Source organism: Ursus americanus, chromosome 18 (genome assembly GCF_024610735.1).
Source record: "Ursus americanus isolate L20-20 chromosome 18, mUrsAme1.1.p, whole genome shotgun sequence".
Classification (NCBI taxonomy): domain Eukaryota; kingdom Metazoa; phylum Chordata; class Mammalia; order Carnivora; family Ursidae; genus Ursus; species Ursus americanus.
In genome coordinates this window covers 47,758,824-47,773,803 of record NC_142144.1, presented here as the reverse complement: position 1 = coordinate 47,773,803, position 14,980 = coordinate 47,758,824, and the positions used below count along the sequence as shown (strand labels likewise).

General features: G+C 37.9%; 1 protein-coding gene across 5 annotated transcripts in view; it reads left to right on the top strand.

Moving 5' to 3' along the window:
* DENND4C (DENN domain containing 4C) overlaps positions 1-14,980 on the top strand; it is a 125,935-nt gene that overhangs the window by 31,637 nt on the left and 79,318 nt on the right. For all 5 annotated transcript variants that reach the window (XM_045780742.2, XM_087869617.1, XM_087869615.1 and 2 more), the window contains 3 exons: positions 7,509-7,761; positions 9,475-9,544; positions 11,315-11,484. In XM_045780742.2, coding sequence (XP_045636698.2) covers positions 7,509-7,761; positions 9,475-9,544; positions 11,315-11,484 — 493 coding nt within the window. The remainder of the gene's footprint in view (positions 1-7,508; positions 7,762-9,474; positions 9,545-11,314; positions 11,485-14,980) is intronic.

Genomic DNA, 14,980 nt, shown 5'->3' with positions numbered 1-14,980 from the left:
CCACTATTATCTAGGGCCTGGGAACATGTTAGAAATTCAGAATCTCAGGCACTGCCCCAAACCTCCTGAATCAGAATCTGTATTTTATCAAAATCCCCAGAAGCAATGGTTGAGGATACCTTGGGGGTAAGGCAATACGGAGCCATGTGCTGTTCTTTCTTTCTTCCAGGGGATAACCTTAAACATCTTTATTTGAAGGAGAGAAACCAATGGAAAAGAAAGGGTGAAAATATAGGAATAAGGAGATATTTGATAGAATAAAATTGTGAAGCAGAAGGGGTAATGTCAATAGCATAGGTGACTGGATTAGCATTTAGTGGGAGGGGCTTTTCCTTTGAGAAGGGGCACGGAGGTTTAAAATTGGTATAAACACAAACTGTTGGTTGCAGCGAAGTAATTCAGGACATGTAATGGTTTTATGTCAGTTCTTTTTATTTTCTCCATGAGTTTCTTAAGAAGATAGGTAATATCCATAGAAGGATAGGTATAGGGTAAAATTTTGGTAATATACATGTCAGTCAACGGGAATCAAGCCAGGGACATAACTTGTTTCAGGCTTCAGTGTTCACTGTCCGCCGTCTCTGAAGGCCATCTTTTCATATCCTCGTCCCCATCCTTCCACAGTACAGTCGTAATTGAAAGGATGTGTAGCTTTCAAAGATTGTTTTTGCTTGTGGTTCCGGGACACAACTTAAAATGATGACTTAGATAATTGTACTTACTTTCAGGTTGCAAGTGACTCTTTCATACACATCTTGTAGTTCCCTGAGGCTTGTTATGATAGTTTACTGATTGAGGTTTTCCAGAGTATAGGTTGTCTTTTAATCATAATCATAAATTTTTCTTTCCATATCAAATAATTGTTAATATCTCTGATGACTGCAATATTTTGACCTGTCCACCCCACTTTCCCCCCATTTAAGTACACGAGTGAGGTGTAGAAAACCTGTAGCCACTACAAAGACAGGTACCCATCTCATTCAACTAAATATGAAATACTGTTGTCAAACTTTTGATCTTTTTTTTTACCTTTTTGACTTTTATAAACTGAGATGAGATATTTATCAGGTTGGTTTTTTTTTTTTTTTTTAAGAAAACTGTTAAGTTAAAGGTTTTTTTTGAGATTTTTATTTATTTGAGAGTGTGAGAGTGCAGGTCTGCGCGCACGCAAGAGAGAGAGAGAGAGAAAGAAAGAGAAAGAGAGCCCATTCATGAGCAGGGGGAGAGGCAGAGGGAGAGGGAGAAGGAGAAGCGACTTCCCACTGAGCAGGGCACCTGATGCAGGGCTGAATCCCAGGACCTGGAGATCATGACCTGAGCCGAAGGCAGATGGTTCATCGACTGAACCACCCAGGCGCCCCAGATTTATTGATTTTCAAGAGTTTTTTTCTCCAGCACTTTTTTTTTTTTAATTTTCAAACATACAGAAAAGTTAACAATATTATAATAAACACCGGTATCCTTTCCTCCTGAGTGATAGACTGTAGTATAATGAACAGTATACTTTCCACCTAGATTCAACAAATTAACGTTTTTCCATATTTTTTTTTTTTTAAAGATTTTGTTTATTTATGTGACAGAGAGACAGCCAGCGAGAGAGGGAACACAAGCAGGGGGAGTGGGAGAGGAAGAAGCAGGCTCATAGCAGAGGAGCCTGATGTGGGGCTCGATCCCATAACGCCGGGATCACGCCCTGAGCCGAAGGCAGACGCCTAACGACTGCGCTACCCAGGCGCCCCCGTTTTTCCATATTTTTGCTAAACTATTTGAAAGGAGGCTGGAGATACCCTGACAGTTCTCCCGTGAATGCTTCATCATGCATCCCTTAAGCAACGCTCCTGTGTAACCATGGTATATAGAAAGTTAATAATAGTATCATGGTTTTCAATATCCATTCCCTATCCAAATAGTCACAGTTATCCCCAGAATATCTTTTATCGCCTTTAAAAAAAAAATATTCATGGGGCGCCTGGGTGGCTCAGTCGGTTAAGCGTCTGCCTTCGGCACAGGTCATGATCCCAGCATCCTGGGATGGAGCCCCACAGTGGGCTCCTTGCTCTGCGGGGAGTCTGCTTCTCCACAGGGAAGCATGCGCACCCCCCCCCCCCCCCGCTCTCTGCCAGATAAATAAACAAAATCTTGAAAAAAAAAATTCAGCATCCTGTTGTGGTTTACTTGTTGCATTTGGTTATTATGCCTCTTGAGTCTATTTTATCTCCCCCACATTTTTCTATTAGATAATTGACATTTTGCAGAATCTTGCCAGTTGTCTTATAGAATGCCCCCCACTCTCGATTTATCTGATTGTTTCCAAATTCTGTTTTGTTTTTTTTTTTTTTAAGATTTTATTTATTTATTCAACAGAGAGAGAGACAGCCAGTGAAAGAGGGAACACAAGCAGGGGGAGTGGGAGAGGAAGAAGCAGGCTCATAGCGGAGGAGCCTGATGTGGGGCTCGATCCCAGATCGCCGGGATCACGCCCTGAGCCGAAGGCAGACGCCCAACCGCTGTGCCACCCAGGCGCCCCCCAAATTCTGTTGTTTAACTTATTACCTTATTGTCAGTATTTCCTGTAAATTGGATGTTACCTTTAAAGTCTGAATTAAATTTATGTTAAATACTTTTGGCAAGAATACCCAGGTAGGGCTAGCATTAGGAAAGCATGTAGTGACAGATTATCCCATAATTAGTGATGTTAAGTTCAGTCACTTAATTAAGATGATAAGTGCCAGATATCTATTGTTATTTTCATTGTTAAATTTAAGTAAATTGTGGAGTTGTGGGCCTTGTTTAAATACCTGGTTCCCTAGCTGCTTTTCACTTCTCATTTTTTAGGATCCATTGATCATTGCCTGAATTAGATCTTGCATGGTGGGGGTTGTAAAATGAGACTTTTCTAATCCTGTCATTTAAAAAATAAATTTTTTAACTGGCATTTTTCTTGAAAATCTTGAAGGAAGAGCTTTCTCGTTCTCTTTTTTTTTTTTTTTATTGTTTTGAGAATAACTAAGGAACTGTGGATTTTAATTTATTCCATGTGATTAAAAATCTGTTATAATCCTTATTCTGTTTGCTCATATGGTCCCAAGTTTGGCTAGTGGGAGCCCTTTCCAGCTGACTGCTTTGCCAAATGAAATCTGGATTTGTGTGTGTTCATTGTTACTGAGGTGTCATACATACGTCAGTCCCTTGCCCTTGGAGTAAGACCTATCAGGCGTTTACAGAGTACTTAGTGTGTTAAAAAATTATATATAATAGTATTTCTATGTGTTTACGTTACCAATTTGTTATGCAGTATTGCAGTTAGGTTCATCTGTTTGTATTTGTTTTTTGTTTGTTTAGTTGGTTAGGTTCTTTTTATTTTTTTTAATGTTTTTTTATTATATTATGTTAGTCACCATACAGTACATCCCTGGTTTCTGATGTAAAGTTCGATGATTCATTAGTTGCGTATAACACCCAGTGCACCATGCAATACGTGCCCTCCTTACTGCCCATCACCAGTCTATCCCATTCCCCACCCCCCTCCGCTCTGAAGCCCTCAGTTTGTTTCTCATAGTCCATAGTCTCTCATGCTTCATTCCCCCTTCTGATTACCCCCATCTGTTTGTATTTGTGTTTCATTTGTTGTAGAAAAATTTTCTGTTAATATGGAAAATATTGTCACAGCTCAAAACACGTAAAAAGATATAATGAGAAATATTGCTTCGGTTTTTATTTCCTCTACTTTTTTCTCTATACTTTCTGCCGTCTCCTTTCCTGTTAGTGCAATTTTTGATTTATCCTTTCACTGTGTATTTTTACAAAAATAAACACATGTGTGTGTGTATTTTTATTTCTTCCTCTTAAACAAACTATAAATACTATATACGTTATTTTACACTTTGCTTTTTTCACCCAACAGTATGTCCTCAGAATCATTCCATATCTGAACATGGAGGTCTTTCTCACTCTTTATAACTCTATAGTACTTATTTGTGTGAATGTATATACTTTATCCAAACCTCTGTTGATGGACATTTGGGTTCTGTCCAGTCTTGTGCTATTACAAGAATGCTTTGGTGAATAACTGTGTATATATTATTACATATTTGTGGAAGTATATTTTCAGGTAGTCCTAGAAGGGCGTTGCTGGGATAAAAGATAAATGCACGCATAATTCTGTTAAATGTTACTACATTTCTTTCCATTGTGGTCATGCCACCATCAATATGTGATGTATGTGCTTCTTTCCCCCCAGTCCCGTCCACAAAATACATGATCAAATTTTTGAATTTTTGTCAGTCTCACAGTCAAGAAGTGATGTGTCATAGTAGTTTTAATGAGATTAACAATGTCTTCATATGTTTAAGGACCGTTTTCCTTTTTATCTTTTGTCAGTTGTTAGTGTCTTTTGGCATTGACTTTGTGACTTTTTAAAAACATGGTTTTGGGACAACTGGGTGGCTCAGTCAGTTGAGTGTCTGCCTTCAGCTCAGGTCGTGATCCGAGGTTTCTAGGATTGAGTCCTGCCTGGGGCTCCCTGCTCAGTGGGGGAGCCTGCTTCTCCCTCTGCCTGCTGTTCCCCCTGCTTGTACTCGTGCTGTCTCTCACTCTGACAAATAAATAAATAAAATCTTAAAAAAAAAAATAGAAACAGGGTTTTGGCCTTTTTGGGTTTTTTTTTTACAGTACATTTTTATGTAATAGGAAGATGAACTTTTTGTGAAATAAATTTCCAAATGTGTTCTTCAAGTTTATAATTTGTCTTTTGACTTGTGTTTTTTGTCATGTAAAATTTACTTGATGAAGTTTATTTTCTCACTCCCTTTTATTGCTTGTAGATTTTGAGTCATAGTTACACTTTTCCCACTGCTAGGTTTTCTTTTAGTACTAGTGTATTTTCATTCTTGACGTTTATATCTGTGATCCCCTGGGAGTTTTTTCTGGTGTATAGTGTGAAGTATAGATAGAATTTTATTTTTTACCCAAGTGGCAATTCAGTTATTCAAGCACTGCTTATTAAATTAAAAAGTCCATCTTTCTTGCAGTATATTGAGATGTCACCTTTATCCATTTCTGGTATTTCTTTTGTGTTCGTTGTTCTTTTCTGTTCGCTCATTTGCCAGTACTATCCTGGTTTAAATATAGAGGCTTTATACCATATTTTAATATTTAGTTAGGTTTTACCAGTTTCATTGAGATATAATTCAGATATCACACAATTCAGCCATCTCAACTGTACAATTTATTGGTTTCTAATATATTCACAGATTTGTGCAGCTATTACCACAGCCAGTTTCAGAATATTTTCATCCCCCTGAAAGGAAACCCTATATTCATCAGCAGTCACTTGCTGATGACCCTTTCCACCCTCTAGCCCTAGGCAAATACTAATCTACTTTTTGTCTCTACAGATGTGCCTATTCTGGCCATTTCATGGAAATGGAATCATACTACATGTGGTCTTTCTTGTCTAGCTTCTTTCACTTCGCATGGTTACAATGCTCATTGATGTTGCACCTCATATTAGTACTTCATTGCCTTTTTAAGTTCATTTATTTATTTAAGTAATCTCTACACCCAGTGTGGACTCAAACTCATCCCAAGATCAGGAGTCGAATGCTCTTCTGACTGAGCTGCCCAGGCGCACCTAGTACTTCACCTAGTACTTATTGCCGAATAGTGTTCTGTTATAAGCCCACGCCACCTTTTATGTATCTTTTCATTACTCGGTGGACATTTGATTGTTTTCACTTTTTGGCTGTGCTGTTAAATATGTATTTGCATACCAGTATTTGTGCAGACGTATGTTTTCATTTCTCTTGGGTATATATCCAGGAGTAGAATTGCTGAGTCATACAGAAACTCCCTGTATAACCCTTTGAGGAACCACTGGACTGTTTTCCAGAGCAGTTGATTCCCACCAGCATTGTATGAAGATTCCAATTTCTCTACACTCTTACCTTACCAGCACTTGTAATTATGTCTTTTTGATTATAGCCTTTCCAGTGTGTGTGAAGTGGGTATCTTATTGTGGTTTTGATTTGCAATCCCCTAATGGCTAGTATGTTGGGCCTCTTTTCATGTGCTTTTGGCCGTATCTTCTTTGGAGAAATGCCTATGAAGAGTCTTTGCCCACTTAAAAAAAAAAAAAAAAGAAAGAAATAAAATGTCTTATTTAAAATAACTTTAGTTTTACAGAGGAGTTCTTAAGGGTAGTACAGACAGTCCCCCATATATTCTTTGCCAGCCCTGTATCCATTTTTAAATTGCTATTTATCTTTTCATATTGATTTGTAAGAGTTCTTTACATATTCTGGAAAGAATACCCTAATTAGGTATATGATTTGCAAATATTTTCTCACATTTTATGAGTTGTCTTCCCACTTTCTTGATGGTGTCACTTGTAGCATGTAAGCTTTTTATTTTGATGAAATCCAGTTTTTTAACTTTTGTCACTTGTGCTTTGGTTCATGTATAAGAAGGCTTTGTCAAACCCAAGGTCACAAATTTTTATTCCTTTTTTTTTCTAAGAGTTTTATAGTTCTATCTCTTACGTTTAAGTGTTTGATCCATTTCTGGTATGCAGTGTAAGGAAGGGATCCAACTTCTTTTCCTTTTGCATTTGATATCCAGTTGTCCCGGCACCATTTGTTGAAAAGACTGTTTTTTTCCTGTTGAATTACCTTGGCACTCTTGTCAAAATCCATTGGCTGTAAATGTACGGGTTTAATTCTGCACTGCCTGTGCCGTTTCATTGATCTAAATCTTTATCCTTGTGGCCGTAACACATTGTGCTGATGACTAGATTTGTAGTAAGTTTTGGAATGGGGGAGTGTGAGTCCTCCAACTTTGCTTTTGTTTTTTCGACATTAGGCAGCCTGAGCCCCTTGCATCTCCATATGAACTTTAGGCTCATGTTACCAATTTCTAAACAAAAAAGCAACTAAGATTTAGAGGGGAATTTTGTTGACTCTGTAGATCTCTTTGGGAAATATTGACATCTTACCAAATATTTGGTGTTCTTATCCATGACCATGGGATGTCTTTTTTTTATTAGCTCATCTCTAATTTCTTTGAACCATGTTTTATAGTTTCAGTCAAAGGATTTTTATATTTATTTATTCATTCATTCATTCATTTTCAGTCAGAAGATTTTTAAAGGTGGAATTTTGACAGGAATTATGAAGGAAAATTTTGTGAAAACATCTGAATACTTGATCTAAGGATGTTTATGGTGTTGCCCCTTTCTTCTTTCATACAGCTTTTGTAAAAAGCGATAAAAAAAATCAAGTTGTTTGATCTTATTTACTCTTCTTAAGGTTACACTCCAGCTGTTGAAAATGTAGTTAAGAGATCTGTAATTCCCAAAGTAATAATCTTATTTTGGTGCACAATTAAGATTTGAGAAGTAGAAGAACCCCCCCCCCCCATTTTTTGGTTTGTTTTCAAGAGGAAAACCAGCATTAACTTGAAATGTATTTACTTATCTATATCTATCTATTTTTCCTCTCCCTGCCTTACAGAGTTTTATATGAAGGGAAAGAAAGGCTTATTCCAGGATGTGAAGTGATCCAAGCCACACCCTACGGTCGCTGTGCCAATGTCAACAATAGTTCAACTACTTCACAAAGAATCTTTATCACTTACCGAAGGGCTCCTTTAATTCGACCCCAGAATTCCTTGGCTGTAACCGATATCTGTGTTATTGTAACCAGTAAAGGAGAAACCCCTCCTCATACTTTCTGCAAAGTTGACAAAAACTTAAATTGTGGAATGGTAAGAATACAGTTGTTTCATTTTCAGTTTTTTATGTACTGTCCCCCACACCCCCAAAAGGATAATTTTTGTGCTTCTGTTTATTATTGAGTGTATAATTTACTCTGTTTATATTTTTGTGGTTTTTATTATTTTTTAGATCTGTAACTTCTGTAATTCATAACAATTTAAAAAATCTTTAGCTATCTGATTTTTAGAATAATTTCATTGAGAAAATAAATACTTAAAGTCAGGGATTTAAAATTTTGTTTTGGTATGTGGTAACATTGCCTGTGTTACACTAATACAGAAGTTTTATTAACTTTTGCACTTCACTGGTGTCTTCACAGACAACCATAGGGAGACTGGATAGGGAACTCCCTTTATATTTATTTATTTTAATTATTGTAGTTTTACATACTTGCTCTTTTCAAGTGGGCTCCAGACCCACTGTGGGGTTTTGAACTCATAACCCCGAGATCAAGAGTCGCAAGCTCTACCAAGAATGCTAGGCACCCCATCTCTTACATACTTATTTTGTTAAAGGGCTCTAATGAACAAGAACATTGAACATACACCTTTGATTTATAGTTTTAGGAGACTAAGGTTTACTATGGGGTCAGATTTATTTTGAAAAATACCTTTAGATAAAAATATTACTAGCTTTAGGGGCGCCTGGGTGGCACAACGGTTAAGCGTCTGCCTTCGGCTCAGGGTGTGATCCCGGCGTTATGGGATCGAGCCCCACATCAGGCTCCTCCGCTATGAGCCTGCTTCTTCCTCTCCCACTCCCCCTGCTTGTGTTCCCTCTCTAGCTGGCTGTCTCTATCCTGTCGAATAAATAAAATCTTTAAAAAAAAAAAATATTACTAGCTTTAATGAGATATGGGCAAAGATGACTGACTAATGTACCCACGGCTTTTAGTCAAGACAGTTTGCCCCTGGAGGTAGTGACTTCATAGTACCTCAGTCACCTTCATAGTACCTAGTTTGGGCTCCAGGGCCCACTCAGCTTTGTACTGTTTCTTCCAAACTGTCTGATTGTAGCATTCTAAACTTTTTGAAACTGTTTTGTGTCAGTTTAACTTTTGCGGCAATGTTTTTTTACTCGTTTCTTTCAGTGTTCTGAACTTCATGTTTTGCTATATTTTATAGTCTGTAGTCTTTTTTTAAAAAAGATTTATTCATTCATTTTAAAGAGAGAGAACATGCATGCACACACGGTCAGGGAAAGGGGCAGAGAGAGAGGAGCAGGGAGAGAGAATCTCAAGCAGACTCCCTGCTGAGTGCGGGGCCCAACGTGGGGCTCAATCCCAGGACCCTGAGATCACATCCTTAGGTGAAACTAAGAGTTGGGCACTCAACCAACCGACTAAGCCTCCCAGGCACCTCTGTAGTCTGTTTGATAAAACATATGTTTGAGATAGATTTCACTGGGGGACGCCCGGGTGGCTCAGTCAGTTAAGTATCTGCTTTCAACTCAGGTCCTATCTCAGGGTCCTGGGATCGAGCCCCACATCAGGCTCCCCACTCAGTGGGGAGTCAGCTTCTCCCTCTCCATCTGCCCCTCCCCCCACTGGTGTGCACGCTCTCTCTCTCTCTCTGAAATAAGTAAATAAAAATCTTAAAAAAAATGGATTTCACTGAATAATCAGAACCTTTAGAGAAGATATTCAACAAAATAACTTTATTTTCACTCTTTGGTCTTTTTTAAACATAATTTATATTTTACAGTGGGGTTCCAGTGTATTTCTGTGTTATAAGAAGTCTGTGCCTGCTTCTAATGCAATAGCATATAAAGCTGGTGAGTAAATTTAAAAAAAAATTGCTACTGTAGTTACTGTTTTACATTAATATATGGTTAGTTTCCATAGTGTAGTGGTCATCATGTTCACCTAACATGTACATTTGGTTAGATGATGTATGCTCCCTTATGTAGTTTATGGGATTGATCTAGTTATAAATTGAATTATGTATAATATTAGCACATAAAGGCGTAAGTTTTCTTAAATACATTACATACTACAAGATATATTAATATTACCCCCCCAAACATTTCGTTAAATAGAAATTTTCATCCCAGGTAAGCATTTGTGAAATGAACATTCAGGCTTTTAGTCTACACTAATAGATTTAATAATTCAATGGAAAACTGCTTACTCTCTCTGACCTTTTTATTTTGACAATCAGAAAGGTGTCAAACTGCATCTTTACTTCTTATATTTCCTTCTCTTATCTCTGTGTGTCTGATTTGAAACCTCATGTTACTTGCCATGAAAGGTGGACTTGCTTCCTTTTTCCTTTGTTGCAAAGAATCAGCTATATGGAGGAGAGGAGGGCCTGAGAAACTTTTCTGCCATGAAGTGTTTGAGAAATCTATCGCCACATTCTTACTGCACAGTAAAGTGTCAAGGGCTGTAAAGATTTAAGTGTGACCTCTTCATCCCACTGGTATGGTGGGATAGAAACTGAAAATACAGGTATGCTCCAGTTGTAAATAGAAGAGATACTGGAATACTTCCTTATGAAAAGAAGCAGTGTCAGTTACTTTTTGATCATGCACAATTTGTTTTGCTTCAGGGAAGTCAGGCAAATCCATATCTGAAAAATCTTGATTGTCTTCTTAAAGACATTCATACTAATATATCAGACCATTTAATTTATAACATAAAAATAAAGGCAGCAACTAATAATTACAAATTTCAGTATCCTTTTAAAATGTGATACTGTTAATATTGTTGTAATGTGTTGATTTAATGTGATTTCCTAAATTGTGTGTGTGTGTGTGTGTGTGTTTGTGTGTGTGGAGGAAGCGTCACTTTAAAAAAGGAACACTTACAGAAACAAGCTTTGTGAAAGTATTCATGTATTTGATAAAAGACATATTTTAGCATATAAAGCTTTGCACACTGAATTTTGATTTAGAGTTCTTCTGATTTTCAAGAGTTTAACTTAGAGGTAGTCTGCATATTAGAGTCATCAGAGGCTAATGAACTGATGCTTCATAGCTACTTTTTTCTGAAGGGGCTTTGTTATGCTTGCCAGAGGCCCCCCTTGCTCCTGCTTCGTTGGTCTCACATGCTGTGTACTCAGCCAGAGGATTTGGTCTCATTTACTTTTCATGCTGAATACTTTTTACGCTGCTGCTCTCAAGATGAGTTTAAGGGCTCTGATCATTTCTGTTGCCTTGGCATTATTACATAACACATACCCCTTCCCTGAATTTTTTGCTGAAATATTTGGTAAATTTTCCTGCATGTTCCTTACCACTCTCTATAGGATGCTGTGGTATGTAGAAGACAATATATTAAGATTGGTGATCCTGTCGAATAGAGTTTTAATTTGTCTATTTAGTACATTTTAATGTTATGATGAACTATAGGTCCATGAGTAAAAAATAAAGGGTAAACTTGTTAATTTATTTAAATTCCTGGTATGGCAAGAGAAAAAGGAAATTTCACACATGAATATTTTCATGCAATTTGCTATTAAAATATCCTGTTAATATGTATCACATGATTTCTGGGAAAATAGCTATTAAAAAAAATTTAATATTGCCTCCTTTCTCCAAAAGGTTTAATTTTTAGATATCCAGAAGATGATTATGAGTCATTTCCGCTCTCAGAATCTGTACCTCTCTTCTGCCTTCCCATGGGAGCTACTATTGAATGTTGGGATCCTCAGACTAAATACCCACTTCCAGTTTTTTCAACTTTTGTCCTGACAGGTTCTTCTGCTGAAAAGGTATATTTTTTCCTCTTTTATTAAACCTATATCGTCCGTGTTTTTATCCCGTAAAATAATTAATATGATGTAAGTTTATTTGAATGTTAGGATTATTTGGCCACAATATATTTTGGATTAAATTTGTACTATAGTGCCCAAGGTGAGAAGTCACCATGAAGATTGGCATCAGGATGCAGCTACCTCTGGAGCTTCTACAGAAGCAAATATAAAGTCTTTCTGGAGAGATACCCACAAAACCCAAGCCTCAAGATGATATTATAGTATAAGTTAGAAGACATAAATACCATAGGAAGAATCAGCAAGATACAGTACAAAGCTGGATTAGACCCTGAAGATATTGAATTGATACAATGACAACATTAAAAATATAAATTAAATATATAATTGAAATGATTCAAGATGTCAAAAAATCAGGGAAGAACAGTGTATTTTGTGAAATGAGTAAACAGACTGGGAAGAGAATCAGACATCTAGAAATGAAAAATATGGTCCTTTAAATTAGAGTCACTGAATGGTTTGAACAGCAGATAAGACATACATGTAGGGGAAATTAATGAAGTGCAAGATAGGTTACCTCAAATGTGGCAAATAAAAACTTCTAAAAGAGTTTAAAAATGTAGAGGATAGAATCAAAAGGACCAGTGGGTATTTAATGACTTCCAGAAGGAGAGATTAGAAAAGGGAGAGGCAGCATTTTAAGGGATATTGGTTGGTCGTTTTCAGTAACCTTCAGCAGAAAGGTTCATATTATAGTGAAACCATAGAACACCAAAGAAAAAAAAGCAACCAGAAAGAAAAGACATACTTATTTTTAAAGGGACAACTATTAGATTGTTGGCTAATTTTTCAATGACAACAATGAGGCTCAGAAGACAAATAATATATTAAAATGGAGGGAGTAAGCAAAGATCAATTTCACAGCATATAGAAAGTACTAGCCAGACTTTGCTGAAGATGGCAGAGTAGGAGAACCAGAGGCTCACCTCATCCCATTCATACATCTAGGTAACACTCACATCACTGTAAATAACTCAGAAAACAGTGTGGAGACGGGCAGAACAAACTCCACAACTGAAGGTAGAGAAGAGGCCACATGAAAGAGGGTAGGAAGGGCAGAGAAGTGGTTGATAGTTAAAGGGCCATGCGTGGACTGTCTGTGGGAGGGAAGGACATCAGCCTGGAGAGGGGAGACTGTCATGCTGAGGAGCCCCTCTTGTGTGGGTAAGATGAATCCCCATAATATTTGGCTTTGAAAACCAGAGGGGCTGAATTTCATGAGTTCTTCCAACCAGTGTGACTTAAAGCCTGGAACTTTAAAAATCAGCAGGCTAGGTTCTAGGACAGGGTGAGTGATAGGAAACTGAGTCCTTACTCTTAAAGAGATAGCATAACAAACAGTCCACAGATACACAGCATAGAAGCAGCAGTTTGAAAAATGCCTGGGACATAGAGGAGGGAGAGTTATTTATTCATCTCAGAGTGTGTCTTTAGGGGTAGGGTTCCCTGAACAGAGGAGGTGGCAGGTGTCATTTCCCTCCCCCGACCTCCCAGTGTAAACAGATGGCTGCCTCTGGGAACCATTCACTATCTAAGTTGATTACACTGCATCCCCCACTCCCCCCAACACCAGCCAGGCCTGCCTCCGTCCTAATGCTGTGAGTCCCCTCCCCCAGAAGATAAGCACAGACCTTGCCAACACCAAGTCTCCTGCACTTTGTGGGGCCTCGGTCCTGGTGGCAGTGGCCGGTTACCTCCTGTGGAGGATGCATGCACCTTGTTAAAACTGAGCACCCCACTGGTGTGTGCTTTGTAGGTCAGCCCCAGCTGGCTGTGGTCTTGGCAGCACCAGCACATCTCCTGTGGAGGAGGACCAGCACAAAACGAATGGGGACTGTGTGTGCCATCCCCCTGGCCCCAACATGGACTTTGCCAATCACCATGGCTGGTCTTGGCAGTGGAGGCATGTCCCCTGTGGGAGAGGACCAGCATGCACCTTGTTAAAACTCTGTGGTCCACCCATTACTTTCAAGAGCAGGAGACTTTAGGTGACTTTCCTAACTCACAGAAACAGGTACGAGTTAGACGAAATGAGGAGATAGGAATATGCCCCAAATGAAAGAACAGGACAAAACCACAGCAAGAAACCTAAGCGAAAAACTGAGATAAGTAATATTCCTGGTAGAGAATTTAAAGTAGTGATCATGAAGATACTTACTGGTCTTGAGAAAAGAGTGGAGGACATCAGTGAGACTATTAAAAAAGATAAAAAAGAACCACTTGGAGATAAAGAACACAGTAATTGAAATTAAAAAACACTAGATGAAATAAATAGCAGACTAGAGGAAGTAGAAGAATGAAACAGTGACCTGGAGGATAGAGTAATGGAAAGTAAGTAAGCTGAGCAGGTGAGAGAAAAAAATTATGCAAAATGAGAATAGACTTAGGGAACTCAGTGACTCTAAAAGCATAATAAAATTCTCATTATAGGGATCCCAGAAGAAGAAAGAGAAAAGGGGGCAGAAATTTTATTGAAGAAATAATAGCTGAAAACTTCCCAAATCTGGGGATGGACATAGAAATCCAGATTTAGGAGACATTGTGAAGTCCCAACAAAATCACCCCACAAAATAACCCCAAAGAGGTCCACACTAAGATACATATTAATTATTATTATTAAGATACATAATAATTAAAATGGCAAAAAGTAGTGATAAAGAGAAATTTTAAAAGCAGCAAGAGAAAAGAAGACAGTTACATACAAGGGAAACCACATAGGCTGTCAGCGGATTTTTTAGCAGAAACTTTGCAGGCCAGAAGGGGCTGGCATGATACTTTCGAAGTGCTGAATGGGAAAAATCTGCAGCCAAGAGTACTCTATCTAGCAAGGTTATCATTCAGAATAGAAAGAGAGAGAAAGAGTTTCCCAGACAAAAGTTAAAGGAGTTCATGACCACTAAACCAGCCCTACCAGAAATGTTAAATGGGACTCTTTGAGTGGGACGGAAAGGCCATAAATGAAAGTAAGAAAAGTAGGAAGCATAAAAACAGTAAACATAAGTGAAACAACTGTGACAATCAGTCAAGGGACTTACAAAATAAAGGGGTGTAAAGTATGACGTGTAAGTATAAACTTAAGCGACCATCAACTTAATATAGACTGCTATGTGCTTATATGAAAACCTAATGGTAACCACAAATCATAATCCACAAATAGATATGCAAAACATAAAGAGAAAGGAATCCAAGTTATTACTAAAGAAAGACAATGATTGTAAGAAGAGAGCAAGGGAGAAAGGAACAGAGAAGAACTACAAAAACAACCGCAAAACAAGTAACAAAATGGCAATACATACATACCTGTCAGTGATTACTTTGAATGTAAATGGACTAAATGCTTCAAAGGAAAAAGTATGACGGAATGGATAAAAAACAAGACCCATTTATATGCTGCCAACAAGAGACTTATTTCAGACCTAAAGACACCTGTAGATTG